Source organism: Grampus griseus (assembly GCF_964374135.1).
Source record: "Grampus griseus genome assembly, chromosome: 14".
In the NCBI taxonomy this organism is placed as follows: Eukaryota; Metazoa; Chordata; class Mammalia; order Artiodactyla; family Delphinidae; genus Grampus; species Grampus griseus.
Window position 1 is genome coordinate 606,395 of NC_139008.1, and position 23,243 is coordinate 629,637.

General features: G+C 59.4%; 2 protein-coding genes across 4 annotated transcripts in view; one reads left to right on the top strand and one right to left on the bottom strand.

Annotated features, from left to right (window-relative positions):
• The window catches only part of CHLSN (cholesin), a 97,116-nt gene that overhangs the window by 44,094 nt on the left and 29,779 nt on the right, over window positions 1–23,243 (bottom strand). The gene's annotated exons all lie outside the window — the stretch shown is intronic.
• Window positions 13,810–14,874, top strand: GPER1 (G protein-coupled estrogen receptor 1; the record flags this gene model as incomplete). Its single annotated transcript, XM_082671099.1, has 1 exon — window positions 13,810–14,874. The coding sequence occupies one exon, from the start codon at window positions 13,810–13,812 to the stop codon at window positions 14,872–14,874; it is 1,065 nt and encodes a 354-aa protein (XP_082527225.1).

The window sequence follows — 23,243 nt, forward strand, 5'->3', positions numbered from 1 at the left end:
GTGTGGGGGTGGTCACCACGTCTCATGCGCCTTCAGGGTTACAAGTCAGCGTGCTGAGACCCTTCAGAAGACGCAGCCCAAGACAGTTCCCAAGAGGTCAGCATGCGAGTCAGATGGGACCACAGGGCAGCGTGGTGACAAGTGCTCGCAGGAGAGCCTGGCAGAGGCCGTGCCCTGTCCTGGCCAGCTGAGGACGCACAGAACCACTGGGGCGACCCTGACTGCACAGGTTCACACTCAGGACCCGAAAGCACCCATGATGGCAAATATTCAGAAGCACGCGTCCACAGAGGCCGTGGTTAGTAAGTGACGGTCACCGCGCTACCGGAGCTACGTACCCATGAGATGTCTGCAGAACTGCGCAGGAGCACACAAAGCACCGAGGGGCTTGGCCGCACTCCCGCCGGACGTGGAGCCTGCTCCGTGTAGACACAGGACCACCCAAACCCCACACAGAACCCCCACCACTGGGACGGGCTCGTCTCCCCACCCTCTGACCCAGGCAATCCTGGTGAGCGAGGCCCGCTTTGTAGACCCTCTCAGGACTGTGTCGGGAGCGGCGGCCAAGAGCTGCCACGGAGGGCACAGCATCCTCTGGGCTCGGGCCGCGGGCACTCCCGGGGAACCCGGGGCTGGACCTTGGTGACCCTTTTGCAAGGCTGAGGGAAGGGCCCCAGAAGCCCTGGCCCTTGGTCTGAAATTGGCACCAGAACAAGCCGGGGGTCCGTCTTCCTGGGAAATTCCAAGCCTCACATAAGAACCTCCAAGGGAGGCTCCCGGCAGGAGGGCGGGTGGCCGGCCACGTGGGAGAATGCTGGCTGCTTCACGTGCCTCAAACGCTTCCCCTGTGAACCCACGAGCACACCCTCAGGCGCTCACCGGGGAAAGGAAACTTACGCTCAGGTGAAAACCCACCCACAAATTCTGATGGTACCTCTGCTCATAGAGCCCAAACCCAGAAACGACCCAACGTCACAGCGAATCCTGCTCGGGCCGCATCGCGCGGCTGCCGAGAACAGGCCCCACCTGGCCAGGCCAGACGCCGACCGTCGAGGACCGGCGCCAGGATGCCAGGCGCCTGGCGTGGGTTGCGCTCACAGGCCAGATGCCCCCCGATGACAGACCTCACGTGGGCACATGCTGACACACCCTCCGGCTCCTGGGTCCGGCAGTCCAGGCGCAGGGCTGGACGCCACCAGCGACCCCCGCGTCATCGCTCTGACTCACAGCTCAGCTGTAAGGTGGGATCACGCCTGCACCGCCTCGTGTGGACCACCGTCAGCTCGGAGCAAATCCGTGCAGAAAGTGCTACCACCGTGTCTGCCCGTGGTGGGTGCCCCGACTCCTGAGAGCTCATCCACCCCTCTCTGTGCCCTGTCCCCCCGCTTCTCATTGGGGGTGAAGGGGAGGGGAGACCCTCAAGGCTACAGTGGATCCCAGGCTACAGAGGGGTGGGAACGGGGGGGGTGGGACGGGATCGTGGACGATTTCCGGAGAAAACGTCTCCAGCGTTTCACGCTATCTTCCCAAATACACCCAGGAATGGAGCTGAGGACAGCTGGTCAGCCCGGCTGGTGAGGAGGCTGTCGCTCGGTCAGGTGTGTGGCCGGGGCCCCGCTGGGAGGAGGGCTCGGAGCCCCTAGACCCACCATGCTGCGCCAGGCGGGCCCTCCAAGACCAGGGACTCAGGGAGCCAGGTCCCAGGTCCCACCCGCCAGGACACCTGGCCCCCGGGCCGGATTCTGAAAGCAAAGGAAGGCGTGGGCATCCACGTGGGTCTGCAAGGTACTTGAAGCCACGAACTCTACCCTCTGCTCGCGTGCCTGGGGAGGAGAGGGAACGGAGCCCTGCCGGGTGGGCTGGCCGGATGGGGAAACCAGCGCCCCAGTGCCCACCCCTGGCAAGGGGCTCTGCAGGGTCTTCCTGTCCGTGAAGCTTACCAAGCCTAGGAAGAGGCTGTTCTGGTGTCCGCTGTGCAGATGGGGAGGCCAGGACCCGAGAGTTCAGGTGGCCCAGGCGCAACAAGCCGTGGCCACGCCAGGACACCAACTCCCATCTGTGGACCCCACGTCCACGGCCCCCCGCCAGAAAGCCCACGGCGTGGGGGAAGAAAGATGCTGCTGTAAAGCTGGGGTTCGCTCTTCTTAAGTTAGCGGTGGAACGTGGAAGAGCTGCGTCCTCCAAAGCGGTAAACCAGCACCTCTGTTTGTTTGCTTTGCCTTAGCTCCACCACTCCAAACCCACCCCCCAGGACTCTGAATCTGTCCACCCCGGGCGAAGCGAGACCTTCCGGCTGGGTCCCCCGGATTTGGGCCGACTTTGCCCCTCCAAACAACCTTAGCACGATGTCTTATCTTAAGCAACCGCCTTACGCAGTCAGTGGGCTGAGTCTGACCACGTCGGGCATGGACTTGCTGCACCCCTTGATGGGCTACCCGGCCACCCCTTGGGAACAGCGGCGGGAGAGGACGACGTTCACCCGGGCGCAGCTAGATGTGCTGGAAGCGTTGTTGGCTAAGACCCGACACCCAGATGTCTTCATGTGGGAGGAGGTGGCACTGAAAATCAACTTGCCCGAGTCCAGGGTACAGGTGCGGTTGAAGAACTGAAGCGCTAAGTGCCGCCGCCAGCAGCAGCAGCAGCAGCAGCAGCAGCAGCAGAATGGAGGTCAAAACAGTGAGGCCTGCCAGAGAGAGGACGTCTCCTCTCGGGAAGTGAGCTCAGAGGGTGGAACAAGTGGCCAGTTCACTGCCCCCTCTAGCACCTCAGGCCCAGCCGTTTCCAGCAGCAGTGCTCCTGTGTCTATCTGGAGCCCAGCTTCCGTCCCCCCACTGTCAGATCCCTCGTCCACCTCCTCTTCCCGCATGCAGAGGTCCTGTCCCACGACCTATACTCAGGCTTCAGGTTACAGTCGAGGATGTGCTGGCTCAACTTCCTGCTTTGGGGGCGTGGACTGTGGATCTCATGTGACCCCTATGATCACCAGCTTCCCGTGGAGGGACCACACTCAGTCCCACGGGCACCAGTGCAGTCTACCAGCCATCTCAATCCGTCCCCAGCTTCTCTTTCCACCCAGGGATATGGAGCTTCAAGCTTGGGTTTTAACTGAACCACCGATTGCTTGGATTATAAGGACCAAACTGCCTCCTGGAAGCTTAACTTCAATGCTGACTGCTTGGATTATAAAGATAGACATCTTCGTGGGAATTCCAGGTTTTGTGGGGACCTGCAGAACCTCTTTTTGTGGGTGATTTTTAAATGTGCTGAGCTAGACATTCCAGTTTTAGCCGGTTTTACCAGGCACTGGTTAGACACGTTAGATGGTGTGATGCTCAGGCTCATCTTCTGATCGATGTCCCGGGAGGCAGAGAAGGAAAAATGAAAGGCCTTAGGGGGCCTGCCAACCAGCTACCTGAAATGGACCAACCATTCGATACTTAAGATCCTACCATAGCTATAGTTCATTGGTTTTGCTGATTCGCAAAGTGATCGAAAGCATTCTAGCCACGTGCAACCAAATACCACCAAAGGTAAACAAACAAAACGAAATTGTGAGGGAAAGGCGGGAAGGACATAGCCTTCTCAAGCAGAGGTTCCAATGTCTCAGCCAATCCTTGGGTGGATCTTAGGAATGGACAGGGTCTCAAGCTCACTCACGCTTCACGACCAACTGGTAGTTGGCACTGAAAACTTTTCAGGCTGTGCGAGTTGTGCGACCGACTGTCCTAGACGCTCTGCTTTTAATGTTCACGAGGAGTCAGTATGTGCTTACGAGACAGTCAGTGCGCGTCTTACACACACGGTGCGCCTGCGGTTTTTAGTCTGTGCTAGGCTTCAAAACGGGGATCTCCTGTTATCGTAGAGCAACCTTGAACTCCGCCTCTGCAGGGGTTCTTCTGTGGTTAAATGGGTTATGATTACAAGCAAATTCAGAGCAACTGAGTACTTATCTAGAAAGATTACCTTTGGCCGGAGGTGAGCCGCACTGAAACTTTACAACTAAATGTCTCTGGACAAGGAGAGTGAGAGAAGAGAAACAAAAGGACACTAACTCATCTGTACTTTGCTGCTGGTAAGCCCAGCAGTAAAGAGACGTTGGTCAATGCTCTGACCCTGATGAATTTACAAGCTGAGATCCTCGCTGTTTATGCTTGCAGGTGTTAACTGGAAAAGTTATACACGAATGAACCTTTCTTTCTGGATTTCGCAGGTATGTATAATTATATTAAAGTGGTTCTAGCACGCACACGCACGCACACACACACACACACACACACACACACACACACACACACACACACACACACACACACACACACACACAAACACTGGGGTTCTCCTCACCCAAGGAAGGCCCTGGCCTTGGAGGGAAGGCCGGGAGGCACTCTGGGGCCAGGTTCGGACACACACCCTCCCCCTGCCCGGCCACCAGGTGACAGCTGACAGCCACAGCTGCGTGGCCCTGACCCCACACCACCGGCAGGGACCAAGGCGCATGCCCGAAGGGGCCTGAAACGCCGGCCGCCGTGGAGATCAGACACCAGGACAGCCTGATGCCGTCTTCCGACCTGGGGTCGATGTTCACGAGATCTTTTTTCCAATTTGCCTTAATTAAAGAGACAGGCCAACTCATTTCCTCTCAGTCTGGTCACCAATCTTAATTCTGACGTCACCCAGCATCCTGGCAGTCGCTCACGGCCTTAAGCACTGGCACATGGAAAACATCACTATGCACTGTGTCTCTCGGACGGAGAAAGCCAGGCACATACCTAGGAACGAGCGGCTCCAGGGTCCAGACACCCCTGCCCGCGCGTGGGGTGGAGAGCAGGGTGAGGACGTGGGCAGTGCTCTCTGCGGGTCAAAACAAAGCCAGCACACCAAGCAGCACTCAGGCAGGGCATCGGCGTTGCACACACGTGTACAGGCATGTGTGTACAAGCACACGCGTGTGCCAGAGACAGCAAGGAGGAGGGCCACAGCAAACCCGTGGATGCAGAGACCGCAGTCAGGCAGCCAGTGTGCCCGAGGACGCCGTCGAAACGCAGGGCCTGTGCCGAGTCACGCAGCACCGGCAGCGCGGCCGCGGCCCTTCTGTGGGTGGAGCCGGCCCCCCTTCGGCGTCTGTGGAAATGGTTTCCAGCTTACTGCCTTCAGTTTCCTCTGAGCAACAGCAGCGCCCTCCCTCCTCATCAATTTAGGTGAAGTTTGCGGAGGGGAGACATTTACGTGGAAACAAGATGATTTCCAAGCCGGGAAGGCTGAGCCCGCGGGCACTGTCACTTCAAGGCCTCCCTCTCCAGGACTCAGGCCTGAGCAGAGCCCCCATCCCCAGGGAGAGGCCAGAACTGGTCAGAACTTCTCTGGCTCCAAAGGCGGCGACACCCCGCCTTCAAGCAGCGTGGACTCTGGCTGCTCGTTCCCGTCACGAGGGCAGAGGCCCCACGAGACCCGCAGGACGCGCCGACGGGCTGGAAATGGAGATCCTTGAACCCCATCCTGGAAACCTTGCACTGAACCCTTCTGCGGCGCACACGCTATAGTGATTCTCAGAATGCGCTCCATCAGCACCGAGGGAGGTGGAGGGGGGTCCTTGTATCCCACCCTGCTCCAGTGCGACCCAGCTTGAACCTGCCCAGGATCCACCACTTCCCATGGCCGCCCACCCTCCTCGGGAATCGGGGTGGGACCCAGAAAACTTTTCAATGAGGTCACAGGGCGTCCCTAACTTAGGGCAGCCCAGGTCCCCCTGGTGAGAGCTGGCTCCCATGACGTGTGTCCACAGCCAGCGAGGACGTCGTGGCCGCGCAAGGTGTCGCGTTGGCTACGCGGCTACGTGGCTCTGTCCCTGTGGGCTCTTTAACCCCGACCACCTTCCTCCGGGGCCTCGCCAGGCTGGGGGGCAGAAGCCTGCCTGCTGGACCTCACAGCCCCGGCCTGCTAGCGACGATGCTGTCACTCGCGGCCGTCGGCCGACCAGACTTCCTGGCCACGGCCGACCTGGGCTGTGCCGTCCTCTCCTTTCTGTCCAACATCTGCTACCTCAACACGCAGGACGTGCAGCTGGCGATGCCATTCGCATTCCTGCCGTGGCGCCCTCTGTCCTGTCCGCGGGGGCTGGCCTGGTGGCCGTCGGGGGCAGCGGCCCTGCCTGGGCACGTCTGGGGAGCTTTGCGAAACCAGGCTGTGTCAGGCAGACCAGCTGACAGCCTGGCCTTCGTCCCGCTGCCGGCGTTCGGCGTCCTGCTCGGCGTCCAGCGGGCCAGGCAGGCAGCTCCTACCCAGGGGGCGCGGCCTCCGCTCAGCTGGTGGTTCCTGGTCGCCCTAACCACCATCGCCCTCCACCTCCCCTACCACAAGGCTCTCCTCCAGCAGGCCAGGCTCGAGCTGCAGAGAGACGGAGGCTCCCCCAGGGACAAGCCGCTTGGGAACCTCGCGGAGCTGGCCCTGCCTGGGGAGAGCTGTGCAGGCTCCCGGCCACCCTCCTCCCCACAGCCGTGTGGCTGGGCCCTGCTGAGTGTCGGAGCATCTCTGGCAGAGGTGCAAGCCGGGCAGGCCGGCAACAGCTTCCCCCTGAAGGGGCTCAAGTAGGAGCCCCTGCCCGTGGACATAAGCCACACAGGCCAGCGGGGGCTCTCCCAGCCCTGCAGAAACCCAGAGCGGCGCGCTGAGAGCCAACAGGGATGCGGCTGTCCAGAAGGTGCTTACTGAAAACGAGCTTTATGGCTTTCAACTCCGTTTATACAAAAGCGTGACACCTTAGCCCAAACCAATACTCACACCTGAGGCTGGTGTGGGGCGGGAGTGCGGGCTGACACCTGACCAGGTGGAAGGTTCTAGCCTGTCTGCTGGCCAGCATCTCTCCCCTACCCCAACCAAAGGGCAAGGAAGGAATCTTGAAGATAAAAACATTACTCAAATAACTTTATGGGCTTGTCATACCCTGGCCCTGAACGGTCATGGCTGGTTGACCTCCAGCTCTGCCAGGAAGCAGGGGCCGCACAGATCTCAGCAAGAACAAACATTGGTTTTGTCTTTTTAATGCAGCATCACTGGGGGTCTGAGGACATCACCCACAGGCACAGGTGTCCAGCACTAAGACGACGGGTGTGAGCCCGTGGTGACCGTCGCACACCTGTCATGCTGTCCGTGACCCGGCGGACAGCGGGGGCCCGTCACCAGGAGCTCTGGATAGACCGGCAAAAAGCCGTTTCAAAAGCCTCATCTGTTCTATTCGACAGTACGTGCAGAAAGGCTAGTAACACAGGAAACATAAAAATCCAAGGGAGGTAATTAGTCTCATTCCAAGGCTACATCCATCAGTCTCACTGCGTTTACATCATGGTTTTCTTGGTTGAGCAGAGAACAGGGACACGCCAAGGAAAGGCATCTTTCTGGCTTCATGAAACCTCTACCTTTAACAGCTTCGGTTTTTAAATTTTTTATTAAGGCCTTGCTTTTTTAGTTTTTAGATTCACAACAAAAATACGAAGAATTTTAAAATTTTGCATTTATCTCCTGCCCCCAAATAGGCACAGCCGTCCCTCTCCAGGTGTCACGACTGATGAAGCGGCACTGACACACCTCCACGGCCCCGGTACAGCCTCTACACTGGGGCGCACTGGGTGTATAATGACATCTACTACCTCTCTGTCACTTACTCACATATTCGTGAAACCTCTACCATGGACCCCATGCAGCACGCCCACAAGGGACAGAGCTGGGGGTCAGGGGTGAGCCGCCCCCCGACCCAGACCATCAGCAGGACACGCAGCGTCGGCGCCGACGTGGAAAAGGCTGCTTCTTCGTGTGACACACTTACCACCAGATGCTGGATGTGACATTTTCCTTGCTGAGCCGTCCTTCCAGAGCACTGGCTCTGTCTGCCTGGGCGGGCAGGGCTCTCTGGAGAGCTGTGCTCGGGCTGTTAGTCGGGGCGCAGAGCAGCCTCATACGCGGGTCCATCCTAGGGTCTCCGCGCACTGTCATGACTGCTCACAGACGGTGCGGGGCTAGAACAGGCCGCCTCTGGGGGCTGGGGCGGCAGAGGAGGCTTCAGCCTGTGGCTCCAAGGACGCTCGTGCCCCGCAGGCAGATTCAGCCAGAGTCCAGGGGCTGCTACCCAGACCCGGCCCCTCCCCGCCAGGACCGTGCTCAGCCTCCCAGAAGCCCAGCCCTGTGCCCCCAGCGCCCGGGAACAGCCCCTCCTGGCCCAGGGGCAGGCACACAGACTCCCCAGCCCACCTCCCTTCAGGTCCACCCGCTGCTCGGCCTGTGGTGCCAATACCTGAGAAGAGCCCTTTCCTAGAGTCCATCCAGTTTTCTACGGTGTGTGGCAGGAGTGCAGGCCAGAAGGGAAAGGACCTCAATCAATCAGTTCCCAGTAACAGACGCCAACGGCTTGCCAGTCTTAGAACCAGACGAGGCGACGGCAAGTCCACGAGGGCGCAGGGCTCCCCGAAGAAACGGCGGCCAAGCCTGGAGGAGCTGCTCACGCTGCGTTTCTAAGTATGTCGGCTAAAGGAACCATCTTAGGACCCGCCACAAGAATGTAAACTGGTGGCTCCCAAACTTTCTTTTTAGCAGCAGGAGCCTTTCTTTAAACAAAGCCTGAGACGACAAAGGGCTGCTCTGGCTGGAGGGGGGGCGGGGCTGACCGCTTGAAGGTCGAGGCCCCCAGCCCCCCCACCCTGTCCCCGCCCCCGCGGCTCTGCCCCACTCAGCCCACATCCTGCACCCCGTGAGGACACACAGAGCCGGAGAGAGAGCTCCAGAGCCAACCGAGAGCTAAGCAAACACACAGGCTCTCTGGCGGCGGGGGGCACCTGACTCCAGGAGAGGGTGTGTGGGATAAAGCGGGGCTGACGGGGTGGGAAGCCACCTCCTGGGGCTCCTCGCCCCTCCCAGGACACTGCTGGGGCCACTAGCATGGGGCTGGGACAAGGACCTGGGCCTGCAGCCTGGCCTTCTAGAGCATTCCACCCAGAGCCCCCAGGGACGGGACAGCCCCTCCCTGGGCAGACCCCTGTTCCCGTGCCACCGGCAGGTCCTTCTCAAAGGCCAAAAGGAAACGTCCAGGAGGCTCCTGGCAACGGCACAGAGGAGCCAGCTGCCTGAGAGTCAACACCAGCCGGGCCCCGGGCCGCTGCCTCGAGTCGTAAATACCGTAAATACCGTGGGGCCATGCGCGCAGTGGGCGCCTGTGCTGGGGCTGGGGAGCAGCAAACCCTTCCCACGGGGCTGCCCTCCGGGAAACGGCCGGGCCGCAGATACGCCGGCAGCTGTTGGGCACACGCACTTGCGCACGTGCAGGACCGGGACTCGCGACACCAACAGGGGCATGACGGCTGTGTCGAGAGGCGAGGAGCCCGGTGAGGGGAGCGCCAGCCGCGGCTCCGGCCGCCCCGCCCCGCAGCCCCACACAGAGCAGAGAGCTGTGTGAGGCGGGGCAGGGGCGGCGAGGGGCACCACCCAGCTGCTGACCCAGTTCGGGGATGGACAGGAAGATCCCAAGAACTGCAGTTCTGCCCCAAGACGAGCACCCTTCAGGCCAACGGTCAATGTGGGAGGCTCCCGGCGAGGAGAGGAGACCTCGGGCTCAGAGGCCCTCAGATGGGCCGAGCCCCAGCTCCGAGGCCCCGGTACCGTTCCTTCTGAGCTCGGTTTTCCCATCAGTACACAGGGATACCGCCTCACCTGACAGGGAGCTCAGGGAGGGTTCCGAGACGGTGGGCGCCACGCTGCCCAGTGCGGAGTAAGCGCTCTTTCAAGGCTGGATGTTAAAACGTACAGACGGGCTTCTCGCCTCACGAAAACGTCTACGAGGCCTCTTGGGCCCTGCCCGTGCGAACATCAACTGGGGTTCAGTGGCCTGACGCCCCCCCAACACCGTGGGCTGGCCCTCACGCTGACCAGCTGCAGGAGGGTTGACCATTACTTACCCACCCGGGGCCACGAGAAAAGGGGGCCCGCGGCCTAGCGGCCCCAGGTGAGTTCGGGAACACACGGACGAGAGGCGGGGCTGCAGGGCGTGTGTCCCGCCAGGAGGGAGCGGCTGTGCTTCAGTGACGTGACTCGGCTATTTCAGGGTCTGAATTTGTGTTTTAGTCGTTTATTTAACTCAAGGGGAAACTGTACTTTCTCATGACTCACTGCTCTCAAAATGGTGTCTCCAGCATTTCTAGTGTTGAAGCCATCTTGCGTGTGTAGCTGGCCAGAAACAGGTCTAAAATCAAATCAGCCCCATTTATGTGATCGCGCCATTCTTTAAAAAGCGAACCTATTAGAAGCACAGCTGGAAAGAACCCTGAACACTAGTACTTTTCCATAAAAAATTCAACACTGTCTTCTGTGGAAACGTGTACATTTCCCAAAGGATGTTAAGTCAGCATCGCTCAAAAAACACCTTCAAGCTCACGCGCACTCAGCTGGGAACAGAGCAGAAGGTTCGCAGCGCGCTGACCCCGGGGCTCAGGGACCCCGCCCTCGCCCCACACTCCGTCCCACCAGGCGGGGGCTCACACTGCAGCGGTGTGCTTCATTCCTCCACTCGGAGTTCAGTCTCACAGCTTCAAAAACCAACGAGGTGAAAACAGGGACACCCAAGAGGAAGGTAGGAGCTGGATTAAAATGCAGTGCTCATGACAACCACGCAACTCTCCCGGCGGGCCTGCAGCGCTCTCAGCCCCGAGCTGAGCGTGTCCGGGGACGCTTGGGGCGGTTTTCCCAGCCTCTCCAGGCCGATGGTGACATCCATCCGCCGGCAGGTGGGGTGCATGGTCAGTCGGCACTGGAAGTGGGGTCAGGCCGGTCCTGCCGGCACCAGGGCAGGCGCACAGCGGGAGGGCAGGAGCCCTGGCGAAAAGAGGGGTCTTAGGCAACACCTGCAGGACAGGCACCTCCAGGGACTTCGGGAGCAAAGGGAAGGGGAGCGGAGGCTACTCATCTACCCGACTCTGAGCTCACCTGCCGAAAATACCTGCTACTTGCTGGGTTTACATTTCTTTCTACAAGTGTCTTGTGAAACTCCTAGGTGAAATTCTCTATGTATAATTCACATACTACTCTCCGAACTTAGGAAATCTAGTTTTAGTTTTAAAGGCAGTCCATTGCTAAAACAAGCAACAATATGTAAGCTTCACCAAAGGATGATAGATTTTTATCTAAAAGATAAGACCCATTTACAATCCCTTCAAACTTAAAAAGAGGTTTGTATCAGTGGGTAAAAAAAAGCTGTTCAACTGGAAACTTCCCTGAAGACTCTTTGGTGGGACTGAGCTCAGTGCCAGAGGGGGAGAAAAAGGCCCAGCAAAAAAGGGGTTACATCCGGACCTGTGGGAGGTGCCCGCCCGCCAGCCGCGGGTCTATAAAGCCTGCCTGCGGCCGCCAGGGGCCAACCATCCGACAACCGCCGACAACCGCCCGGGCTGCCTGCCGAGGACAACGGGCTGGCCTCCGGAGCCTCCACGCTCCTCTCTGGCGTCCCGCGAAGGTCCCGATTCCATTCCCAAGTCCAGAATCGCTGCCGCCCCCAGCCGTGAGCGCATCCCGGAGGCTGGCTGAGCTGCCCTCCCAGGGACGGGGGACGGGTCTGCTCAGAGGACACACGCAGGTGGCCAGCGGCAGCCGCGCAGGTAAGCGTGACTGACCCAGGCTCTGGGTCTGTGTTCGGGTCGGCACCGGGACAGACAGGGCTGGATGTCTCGGCTGGGCGCAGCACAAGACGGCGCACAGCCAGAGCAGATGTGCACAGACCGGGCACGTTCAGTGAGGGCGGCTCAGCAGGAAGGGTCTTCATGACGCTGGCTGAAAACAACGCTAGCTGCTTTCCGTCCTGTTTTGTTCAAACGAGCATCTTCTCCAAGAAGATCGCCAGGGCTCTGACGGTGGCGCGTCACTTACTCCCTCAATGAGGATGCCCGCCAACCCGAGATTAATTTAATACACAAAAGATACCTCGTAGATCTGACCAAAATGTGGTTCATTCTTCTAGCTCTGGACAAGCAGTGGCAATCTGAAACAAAATGATACCTGACTGCTTTATACTCAACTTTCTATTTGTAAATTCGTGGCCAACTTTCATGAGGAAAGTGTGTCAGCAGTAAGATTCATGCTTATCTTTTCATCAAACCACCACGAAAACAGCATTGGTCAAGGATCAAAGACCCATTTACCCGGGAAAGAAGTGACGGCCAACACCTAACGAGCACAGGGGAGGGCAGGTGTGTCTCAAGGGCTCTGCTCGCCTTGGAGTTTCCTGAGAATCAGTCCAAAACTTGCCAAAATTCCCACGTTTAAAAAGCAAAACAAATACTCTAAGCGGTTTTTACAGAGAAATTTAAAAACAGTGGCTTTAAACATTACAGATGGAATCTGAGAACAATGGCATTTATGTGGTTCAAATTGGGAATACCTACCAAAGATGAATAAAGAACACAACACAACTAGTAAAATCCAGTTGATCAACCCCAGTGAAGCAGAGGTTATTGAACCCTTTTAAAATAACTGACACCAAGGTCCCGATCCATCTCTTTCCTCCTCTTTTTTTAGAAACTATTTTCAAGCAATAGGTCAGTAAGCACCTGCTGCTCTGGCAACTTTGAAAACGCTCCCTGGCCACCTCCCAGGAGAGGCAGAAACTCTCCAAGGTGGTCACTAAGGCTCCTCCGCCCCGGCCCTGCCGACGGGGCTACCCCACAAAGCTGGGGCCACCTTGCCGCTCCCCAGCCGTGATGCCCGAGACCGCAGATCCTGCCCAGGGTGGCCCGTCAACGCCGCAGAGCCTCTGGGGAGCGCGCTGAGCAGAGCCTGTGTCAGGCCGAGCGCGTGAGCGGCCACCAGGGCGAGACGGTCAGAAGCAGAGGTCTTGGAGGGTTGCTCTCCCCAGCCTCCAAGTCACAGCGTTTCCAGGTTGCAAACAGCAGTGGAGAAATACATTCGGTTTTACAATAATTTGTCAAAACAGTTAAAAAAATTCAAATCTTATTTGCTAAAACAATGACCACCTTTATTTCTCATGTTCTCTCATTCCATGTTCTGAAAACAGTTCCGTGTTCGGCACCCAAACTTAGGGTTAGCCGAAAATGCTAGACTTCTTTGATCTGTATTATTGCAAGAAAAAAACCTCTGCTCCACCTCTCACCAAGCGTGCTGGGCCCGCTCCCTTCCAGAAAAGGCCGCTTTTCCCCTTCCCGTCTTGGTTCTCTTCCAGCAGCCGCCGAAATAAAACCATTTCGTCTCCTGACCACAACCCTCCTAAGGCTTCCACGCGAACATCCAGCCGTGCGCCCTCCTGAGCTGCGTGCGGGGGCCTGAGCACGAGTCACCGCCAGCTGCACTCAGACCCACTGGCCCTGGGAGCCCTGGGGAGAGGACACAGGCCGTGTTCTGCGCTTGACTCCCCTGCTCCAGCACAGGGCCGGCCGGCCCTCCAAGCGGAGGGGACACGTCCAGGCCTGCCCCGCGCGCTCGTGTGCTGCACCGTCCCGCATCAGCAGCAAGCCCTGGAGCCGCCGGGCTTGAATCCTCTGCTCTTGCTTCCCCAGGTGCCCGGGAGTGAGGGGCTCAGGTGTGGCGTGGACACAGCCGCAGACCCAGAGGCCAGGCAGAAGCACAGGCCAGAGCGCAGGCGCCGACCTCCACCTCCGGTTGCACAAGTGCCGCTGGGGCCTGCTCCGCTTTTCCAGATGCCTGGCTCGCTTCCAAGAGCATCCCCTTTCCTTCTCAAGAGGGATTTCCTGTTAAAAAACGGTTTCTGGGAGGCTTGCGGCAAATCCTGAGAGGCCGGCTGTCCCTCCGGGCGCCCGGCCCAGCATGGAGACGCCGCCGGGCGCCTCCAACGGCTCCTCCAGCGGCCTCGGCCTGCCCCGCGCGCTGGCCAACAGCTCGGCCGCGCTCTCGGAGCAGCAGCAGCGCGCCGTCGGGCTCTTCCTGTCCTGCCTCTACACCATCTTCCTCTTCCCCATCGGCTTCGCGGGCAACCTCCTGATCCTGGTGGTGAACATCCGCTTCCGGGAGAAGATGACCATCCCCGACCTGTACTTCACCAACCTGGCGGCCGCGGACCTCGTCCTGGTGGCAGACTCGCTGATCGAGGTGTTCAACCTGGACGAGCAGTACTACGACATCACCGCGCTCTGCACCTTCATGTCGCTCTTCCTGCAGGTCAACATGTACAGCAGCGTCTTCTTCCTCACCTGGATGAGCTTCGACCGCTACCTGGCTCTGGCCAAGGCCACGCGCTGCGGCCCGTTCCGCACTAAGCCCCGCGCACGGCTGAGCTGCGGCCTCATCTGGATGGCCTCCGTGTCTGCCACCCTGGTGCCCTTCACCGCCGTGCACCTGCAGCACAGCGAGGACGTCTGCTTCTGCTTCGCGGACGTCAGGGAGGTGCAGTGGCTGGAGGTCACGCTGGGCTTCGTGGTCCCCTTCGCCATCATCGGCCTCTGCTACTCGCTCATCGTCAGGGTCCTGGTGACGGCGCACCGGCACCATGGGCTTCGCCCGCGGAGGCAGAAGGCTCTGCGCATGATCCTGGCCGTGGTCCTGGTCTTCTTTGTGTGCTGGCTGCCCGAGAACGTCTTCATCAGCGTGCACCTGCTGCAGCGTGCGCCGCCCGGGGCCGGACCCTGCCAGAGGTCCCCCCGCCACGCGCACCCGCTGGCCGGCCACGTGGTCAACCTGGCCGCCTTCTCCAACAGCTGCCTCAACCCCCTGGTCTACAGCTTCCTCGGGGAGACCTTCCGAGACAAGCTGCGGCTCTACCTGGAGCAGAAGACCAGCCTGTCCGCCCTGAACCGCTTCTGCCACGCGGCCCTCAAGGCGGCAGTCCCGGACAGCACCGAGCAGGCCGAGGTGAAGTCCAGCAGTGCCGTGTAGGGGGGTGGGGTGGGGTGGGGTGGGGTGGGCGGGAAGGGCCGGACACTGTGCCCCGCGCGGCCCTAAGGCACCCTCCCACTGGCCACTCACACACAGAGCTGTCCATCCATCTGGGTCATGAGCACGGGGCACGGACCCCCGCACACACTGGATCATGTGGCAGACGTTTCTGACACCGCCAACGAGAGCGAAAAGGAGGGGGACACTGGGACGTGCCATAAATTTGCCATTTTAGAGGAACAGAACTCACGCAGCTAGCGTGAACTGGAGGTGGCGGAACACTTTCCGCGCCTGCGTGTGTGTGTGTGTGCGTGTGTGCTAAGTGGGAGGACGCCGGGTGCCCTGCACCTCCTGCCAGCCTGGGGAGGGACGCTGCTGTGCGCCTCCTGAAGGGCAGAGTGAACGCAGCGGTAACAACAACGACAACGCAGACCCCTCTCGTCAAAACGTAAAAAAGAAAACCAACTGAGTCTGGGAATGTCCAGTCTTTGTCAATAAAGTACAGCCATGCTGCTTCTTCCGAATTCTCCACCTGAGCAGCTCCCTAAGGGGCCGGGGGGGGGCACTCAGAGCCCCAGCAGCAGGACCACCCCTTCCTCACCAAGAAAAAGCTCCCCAGCCTCTGGAGGCGCCCTCACTGCCCGGAGGACTCCGGGGACTCCAGCCCACGCCCCGGATGCTCCTGGCACCTGGACGGTGCCTGACACGGGTGCCGCACGCTCTCTGGGCGCCAGGATAATCTCTACTGCGAACGCATCACACAGCCTCGCTCTTCTAGCAGTTCTGCAGGGCTGGGCCCCCTCCTCCCCAGAAGCACCACCAAGACGGGGCGCGGCTGGCCTCGCCGGAAGGACGGTGAGCAATGTTTAAGTGACAGGAAGCGAGCCGTTTTTAGTTTTAACAGTTCTCGATGAGTGCAAACCTCCGACAGAGTATCTGTCCCAAGGAAATATCTGCGTTCAACAAGCGCCGTCTCCAGCGGCTCAAGCCCCACCGAAGCCTCGCTTTCCACACAGACTCGCATCTTCCGAGGTGAGAGCTGTTATTAAGTTCCCTGACCCCCGCAAGTCCCCATCGCAGGAGCCCCAGCACTGAGGGCTCCATCAAGTGCACACTTGCTCTCATCTCCGCTGGGAGGGTGGTGATGGCCAGGACAGGGACAGACAATGTGTTAGTGAACGGGGCCTGTCCCCGACCCTCCAGCAAACCCAGGAGGTGCACGCGCGGCCCCAAGAGTCTGACTTGACCGCTGGAAACCTTAAGCAGTAACGACACAGCCGGGAACCAGGCCCCCTCCCTGTGTGCTCGGCTCCCCCTGGTCTCCAACAGGTAGGCGCAAACCACGCGGAAGCCATGCAAAGCCACCCGAGGTCATAGTCCCCGTCCTTCCCCAGAGGTGCCCGACATCAGGATATCTGGGTGGGAACTGCATCCGATCGAGGGCCCAAAGTGTTGATCAGGGATGGGGCAGCCCTCACTCCGTGGCTGGCTGGGTGTTCACAGAACCACCCCCCACCCCCGCTGGCTAATCAGAGGCAGCTTCCATCCCGCAGTCCCTGGTTCACCTGAGATCACAGAGCAAACCTGTCCTCCTCACACCTGACACACACCCAAGCAAGCACCGAGGCCTCGAGAGCTCTGTGGGCAGAGACATGAGTCACACAGGCCCCCGCACAGCACCTGCCACTCAGCTCTGGAAGCCCATTTCCTGACCTGCAAAACCAGCGGCACAACGGCTCCGAGGGCCCAGCGGGGGGAAGGCAGGTACAAGGCAGAGGCCCCGACTTAACCAAAAGGGGTTCTTACTGAACCAGAGGCTGGACCCGGTGCTCCCGGAGTCCCTTCTCACTCGAGACCCTAGAGCCCTGGCTCCGGGGGCAGAGCCACGATCAGCGCCCCCAGCGGGCTCCGAGCACGCACAGCCGCCCGCCGGCGCGCACACATCCTTCCCGGGCGTTTATCTGAGAGCGGAGGCTGGTTTCACGATTTTCGCTGGAGCAGCACAAGGTAAAAGTCAAGGCGTCCGACAGCTTTGCTGTTTCCTGGTAACCCCGCTCTCCTGGGCAGCAACGCTCTCCGAACCCCACCAAGAGCACAGAAGTGGAGAGCAGCCAGCACGGAAGGCACGGTGTCAGCGCCGAACGCGACTTCCTAACGTCCTCTGTGCTTAGTAACTCACTCCCCCGAGCCTGGGAGGGCCCTGGCGGGAGGGCTGTGTACCCACCCCGTCGGAAGGAAGGCTGGGCCCTAACCTCCCTCTTGGCCGGGGTGTTGGGGCACCTCTGAGACGACCCTAAACCACCATGACCGAGCACATTAGCGAGGGCGCTGCCCTGACGGACGCGGAGACGGGAGGGGGAAGGGCAGGCGGCGAGCACCCGTGGGCGCGGGTGGGAACTGGAGTTTGGGCTTCAGCCCCAGTGTCTGTGGCGGGAACGTGCACGGGGGCGTGTGGTGTGCGTGTGCCTGCTGGGCGTGAGCACCTCAGACGCGGACGGGGTGTGTGCGGACACACTGCCACGGGCACCTGTACCTTCTCCAGCCCACCCTGCCCAGGCCTGGGCCTCCAGCACCCATACCCTCACAGGAGGCAGGCGCCTCGGGGTCCTGGACAGGGTGTCCTGCCAGGAGGCGAGAAGCATCAGGACAATGACAGGGTCACATCACCAGGACACAGGGACCCAGCTCAAGGGTTCCCACTGGACGACCTGGGCAGTTTGAGCATCGAGATCATTAGACGGGTAAGTAACCCTCAACTATTGAAAAATGAGAATCCACGAGTCCATCCGGTAACAAACATAAATATCACCTACATAAACTAAGCAATGAAGTAAATACAAGAACCCACAGGAACGAAGGAAGGACTGAAGGGAGGAGCGAGTGACTAGACGGGAAGGACCCTGCTCAGAGCAGAGGCCGGCTGACTGGTCCGGCAGAGGGTCCTGGAGGGCTCGTCACACACGACTGTCGCGCAGCCTGGGACAGGCGAGACCCCTGACGTGGCTAAAGCAGGGGCACTCGCTGGACCAGGAGCAGGATGCCCGACCGCTTTACCGCGGGGAACAGTGACCAACAGCACAGAGATGGGACGGCCCGCAACTCGCGGCTTCCGAGGAGCCCACCCGACGGGAGTCCAGACGCAGACCCCAGAGCAGGGAGTGCATCCCCACGTCCGAATCTGGGATCACAGCCAGAATCTAATGGGGGGGAAGCACCACCCGGTCCGAAACAGGGACAGGAGGCAGCCTCCACCCACAACACCACGTCACGAGAGACAAAGGAGGCGGAGGGCTGCTCCAAATTAAGGGACGGTCGGGAGACGAGCATCAACCAGAACGTGGTCCTGGGGAGGACGGTCCCAGGAAGAAAAAGTGCTACAAGCAGGGGGTCAGCTGGTGGAAGTGGACCCCCCAGGAGACTAAAGTATCACCTCGACGCTCGACTCCCCGAGACCGAGGGCCACGCTGCCACTGGGGGAAGTGAGGTGATGCCCTCACGCTAAGGGGACACACACAGAGCGAGAACGCATGAGCACTTTAGGCGGCAAAGCAACTGGGACAAGCGTGTGCAGTGTCAATTCCATGCTGGGGTGCACACTCAAAGGGGTCGGAACAGACGCTCCAACAAGTACTCGTGCACGAGTGTCCACGGCAGCTCCCATCACAGTAGCTGGCGGTAGAAACAACCCAGCTGTTCATCCACAGGTGAACACAACTTGGTCCGTCCACACGGCTCCTTGGCCCCAGGAGGGCATGAAGCACTGACACCTGCTGCAACACGGGGGAGCCCTGAACACACAGTGCTCCGTGAGAACCAGTCAGGAAAGGACCGCACCGGGTGAGTCCGCTGACGTGAAACGCCAGAGCTGGCAAATCCGCAGACAGGAAGCAGGAAGTGGGTGCCCGGCGCTGGGGGACGGGTGGGCAGGGGCTGCAAACGGGCACAGGGTGAAGCAGGCGTCTCTCGTTAGTGACCCTGACGGCCACACCGCTGGGAGCCCCTGAGAATCACCGTCGCACCCAAGTGCAAAGGGTGCGGGGACCGCAGGCAAGCTGCACCTCAGGGAAGCTGCTCCTGGAAAGAACCGGGCGCAGTACTGGGTCCCCTCCCACGCTGCCTGCCCCGCTGGACGTTCAGCCCTGCAACACGCCTCGATGCCACCGTCCGCTTCTGCCCACAGAGGGGAGACAGCCTGAAAACGTTAAGGTTTAAGCCGTCTGGAATCTGAGAAGCTTCCGCTAACGTGTACTGCAAGTGTTCTCAATAAAGTTCTCTCTTCTTCCTTACTGCCTAGTAATTCAAGTTTTCTTTTCTTTTCCACAGTGGGAAACTAAGCATCTGGGGTGTCTTTTGATATGTTTTTAAATCAAAAATAAAGGGAAAAAGTCTTCAGTAAAAACTACAGCTGAATTTACTAGGTCACGCTCCGGCGCTTCATCAAGCCACGAAGGCCGGTTTTGTCCCTGTGACGACTCTCTATGGGGCACCCAGGGACCTGCGGGCTGGCAGTGCGGCCAGCACCCGGGCAGGGCCAGGGGGGCATCCCTCACCCACCGCCTCCCCAGGCACCCCCAGCTCTCTGCGGCACGAAGGAAGGGCGCGAGGGCAGAAGGGTGCGATCGACCGCCGTCTCGCCGGGGCGCTGGCACCGGGGCAGCCTGCTCAGAGCCCCGGCAAATAGGCACGTCCCAGCTACTCCTGTGCCACTTCCTCGCCAGCGACTTCCTATCTGTGATAGAGCGCGTCCTGAGCCGGGGCGCGGCGGCCGCACAGAGCGCCTCCTCTCCGGCCAGGTGCGGTGTCTGTCTGAACACCTCCTGCATCAGTCGTTATCACGGAGGCCTGCCTGCCACGCACCCTTCTGGGGCATCACCGAGGCCTGTCTGAAGATGATGTTGGCACTTAGCCTCGCAGCTGGGGGGACTCCAGGGACAGTGGAAAGGGGGAGGAGGAGGGCAGAGTCACCTGCGCCAACCCCGCTCCCCACTGAGTGCCCACCAGCCTCCTGGTCAAAGGTGTCTGAGCCTCTGAGCCCACCTTGCCCGCTGGCACAGCCTGCATCAACCAGCAGGCCCTCAGGGAACGGCTGTGGGTCCCCAGGAAGTGGGGACAGTGGCCATCAGAGCAGGACCCGCCCAGGCTCCTCAACAGCAGGCGCTGGGGCCGACACAGCACCACGAGGCCTGGAGAGCCTGGGAAAGGCTCTTCCGTCCAAGGACGCTCCACGCGCCCCACGGGCACCTGCTGGAGCCTTTGCCTTCAACGCCCAGTTCAGTGTCATCAGAAAAGGTCAGTTGCTCTGAGTTCATCTGATTTTTGCCAATGTCCAGTGGGTGGGGATCTCATCCGGGAACAAGGGTTTTAAAGGCCAAAGGAACAGAGAACAAAAGTGGATGAAAACCTGACTGTAATTCTAAGCCTTTATAAGTGGGTGGAATCGATCCAAAACTTATCACAAGAAATCAGCTGTAGGGAGTCCTGGAGAGTCCAGTTATTAGAAAGAGCGCCGTCCCCGTCTGTCCAGGGGGCTGGCCCCGAGTACAGTGGACATCAGATACGAGGTCTCTGAAGAGGGAACAGACCCTTCACGCAGAGTCCCTGTTCCCGCACTGCTCCCTCTGCCTGGACCCCACTACTGCACTCTCCCACCTCCTGCCGCCTGGGCTCCGGGAGAGGGTGGGTCATACCCTGGTCTGGACAGGGCTCCGCACGACTCGGGCCTCCTGTACGGGCTGGGCCCCTACATGGAGGGAGCCTCGGTCCCATGCTGGGCCGCCCCCCCCGGACACATGTGGGTCCCCTGCCCCCAGGAGACTCGGGCTCTTCCAGGGAGGTCACAATAAACTCCCACAGCCAACCAGACAGGAGGTGGGCCCCACCCCCTGCTCAGAACATTCAGTCTTCAGCAGATAGGACAGTTTTCTTTGCCGACTCAACAATGTAAACCGCCCAGAAATGAGGAAAATCACAGCAGCCACGGTTTCAGGTCGCTAGTCTCACCCTTCACAGAGTCAACAGCACGGTTTTGTCCCTGAAGCCACAGCGCAGAACTCTCCCCAGGGCGGCTGCCGTACCTTCCCTGGGCGTGAAGAGTGGCTTGCAGGGCACGTCCCGCTGAGCAAGTCCAGTGAGGTCCCCCGGAAGTCCCATCATCCCACCCTGACAACCGTGGTAACCTCTGCACTGGGCAACATGTGTAAAAGTCGGCCCCTTAAAGACATGGAAAATCGGAAAGGCCAGGGTCTCCCAGACCAATTTCTGGAAGAAAGCTTTAAACAGGGGATGTGAGTGATGGAGTGTGAAGCCACCACAGGCCTAGCTGGGAAACACCATTAACAGTTTTTCGAAAGCAGCGGCTGCGGGTGGGCGTGGGGGAGGGGGAACTGGATGAATGCGTCCAGCGGGTCCAAGGAGGGGACGCAGAGAGCAGGGAGAGGCCGCTGCGGCGAGTGGGGCGGGGCTTGGACCAGGAGGGGGGCACTTGGCGTGGTGAGGGCGGCTGGACTCTGGGTACATTCTGAAGTCAGCAGGGCTCGGCAGGACGCCCGGATGGAAGAGACGTGGAACATGAGAGACAGAAGGACAGACTGTGTGGTTCTACTCACGAGGCTCCGGGGGAGTCAGGGTCACAGAGGCACAAAGTAGAGGGTGGGGGCCAGGGCTGGGGGAGGGGAGGGGTGTCCGTGTTTCATGGGGGCAGAGTCTCAGTTCGGGAAGGTGAGAAGGTTCTGGAGGCGGACAGTGGTGGCGGCTGCACAACAGCGAGAGTGTACTTAACGCCCCCGAACTGGACTCTGAGCAATGGCTAAAGTGGTTGATTTGATTACGTTATGCATGTTTTACCAGAATAAAATCCAGAAGAATAGAGACAAGGGTGTTTGCCTGAGCAGTGATGTTGCCGTTATTTCTCTGGGGAAGGTGCTGGATGGAACGCTCGGGGAGATGGAGACCTGGATTTTGGGCAGCTAAGTCTGAGGTCACGGTTAGGCACCCAGGCGTCCGCCAGAGGGGCGAGGCTACAGGTGTGGCGCACGCGGCAAGTCTGCGGGAGCCATACACGCCGGGCATGTGGCAGCAGCCCCGGGAGCCAAGATGCCAAGGCGAGCGCGGGGCGGCGTGGGGGGAGAAGAGGGCTCCTCATGTGGAGGGAGCAGGCGCCATGGAGCGCGCACCCCTCAGGGAGGAGCGGAGGGCAGCCTGTGGCTGACAGTGGGCGAGGCCCTTGGTCCACGGCAGGCGAGGAGCTGATGGGGAGCGAGGGTGGGGTGTGGAAGCAGATGGTCCCCGTCCATCCCTCAGGCGAGGCTGCAGCCCAAGGGCTGAACCAGACAGTGTAGAGAGGCCCCACCCAGACCGCCACGCCCAGCTCTTTGAAGCCCCAGAATTGTGCAGTAATTTGTTACACCGCAAGAGGTGACTAACATATAGGGCTTATCCGGCAGAAGCGAAGACCTGCAAATCCCAAGACCTTGCAATTCCACCCCAGGCCAACACCCCAGAGAAGCTGTGTCTACCTATGAGGGCGTCACCCATAACTGCCAACAACTCAGAGGACCTAATGGATGAACTATGTTCCTGCGCCAATAAAAAGTAACAATCTAGAGCTATAACAACAGCATAGAGAACGCTTACAATAAACGTTAGCCAGAAAAGCAAAATACAGGGGCTTCCCTGGGGGCGCAGTGGTTAGGAATCCTCCTGCCAATGCAGGGGTCACGGGTTCGATCCCTGGTCGGGAAGATCCCACAAGCCGCGGATCCCACTAGCCTGCGCTCTAGAGCCCGTGAGCCACAACTACTGAGCCCGCGCGCCTAGAGCCCGTGCTCCACATCAAGAGAAGCCACCACAATGAGAACCCTGCGCACTTCAACGAAGACCCAACGCAGCCTAAATAAATGAATACATTTATTAAAAAAAAAAAAAAAGCAAAATACAGGAAAGCGGGGATGGTGGTGGTGGTGGGATGAACTGGGAGGTTGGGATTGACATGTATACACTAACATGTATAAAACAGACAACTAATAAGAACCTGTGGTATAAAAAAATAATGATAAAATAAAATTTTTTTAAAAAGCAGCAAAATACAAAAGTAGAATGCGATTCCAACCATGTACAGTTCAACTACAAGCAAAACCAAACTATTATTTAGGGCTGCATCACAGGAAATACTGATACAAGCCTAAAGAAAAGCAGGGGGATGAAAGAGGCGCTGAGTTTTGTTTCTCGACCCAGCTGTGGTTTCCTTTAAGCTGTATGGACCTCCTATTTGCTTACTTTACAATAAAAAAGGAAGGAAAGAAATCCACCATACAAAGTATGCCTGTCTGCGGCCATAAATGAAATTCTTCCACGTAAATCACAGCTGCTCA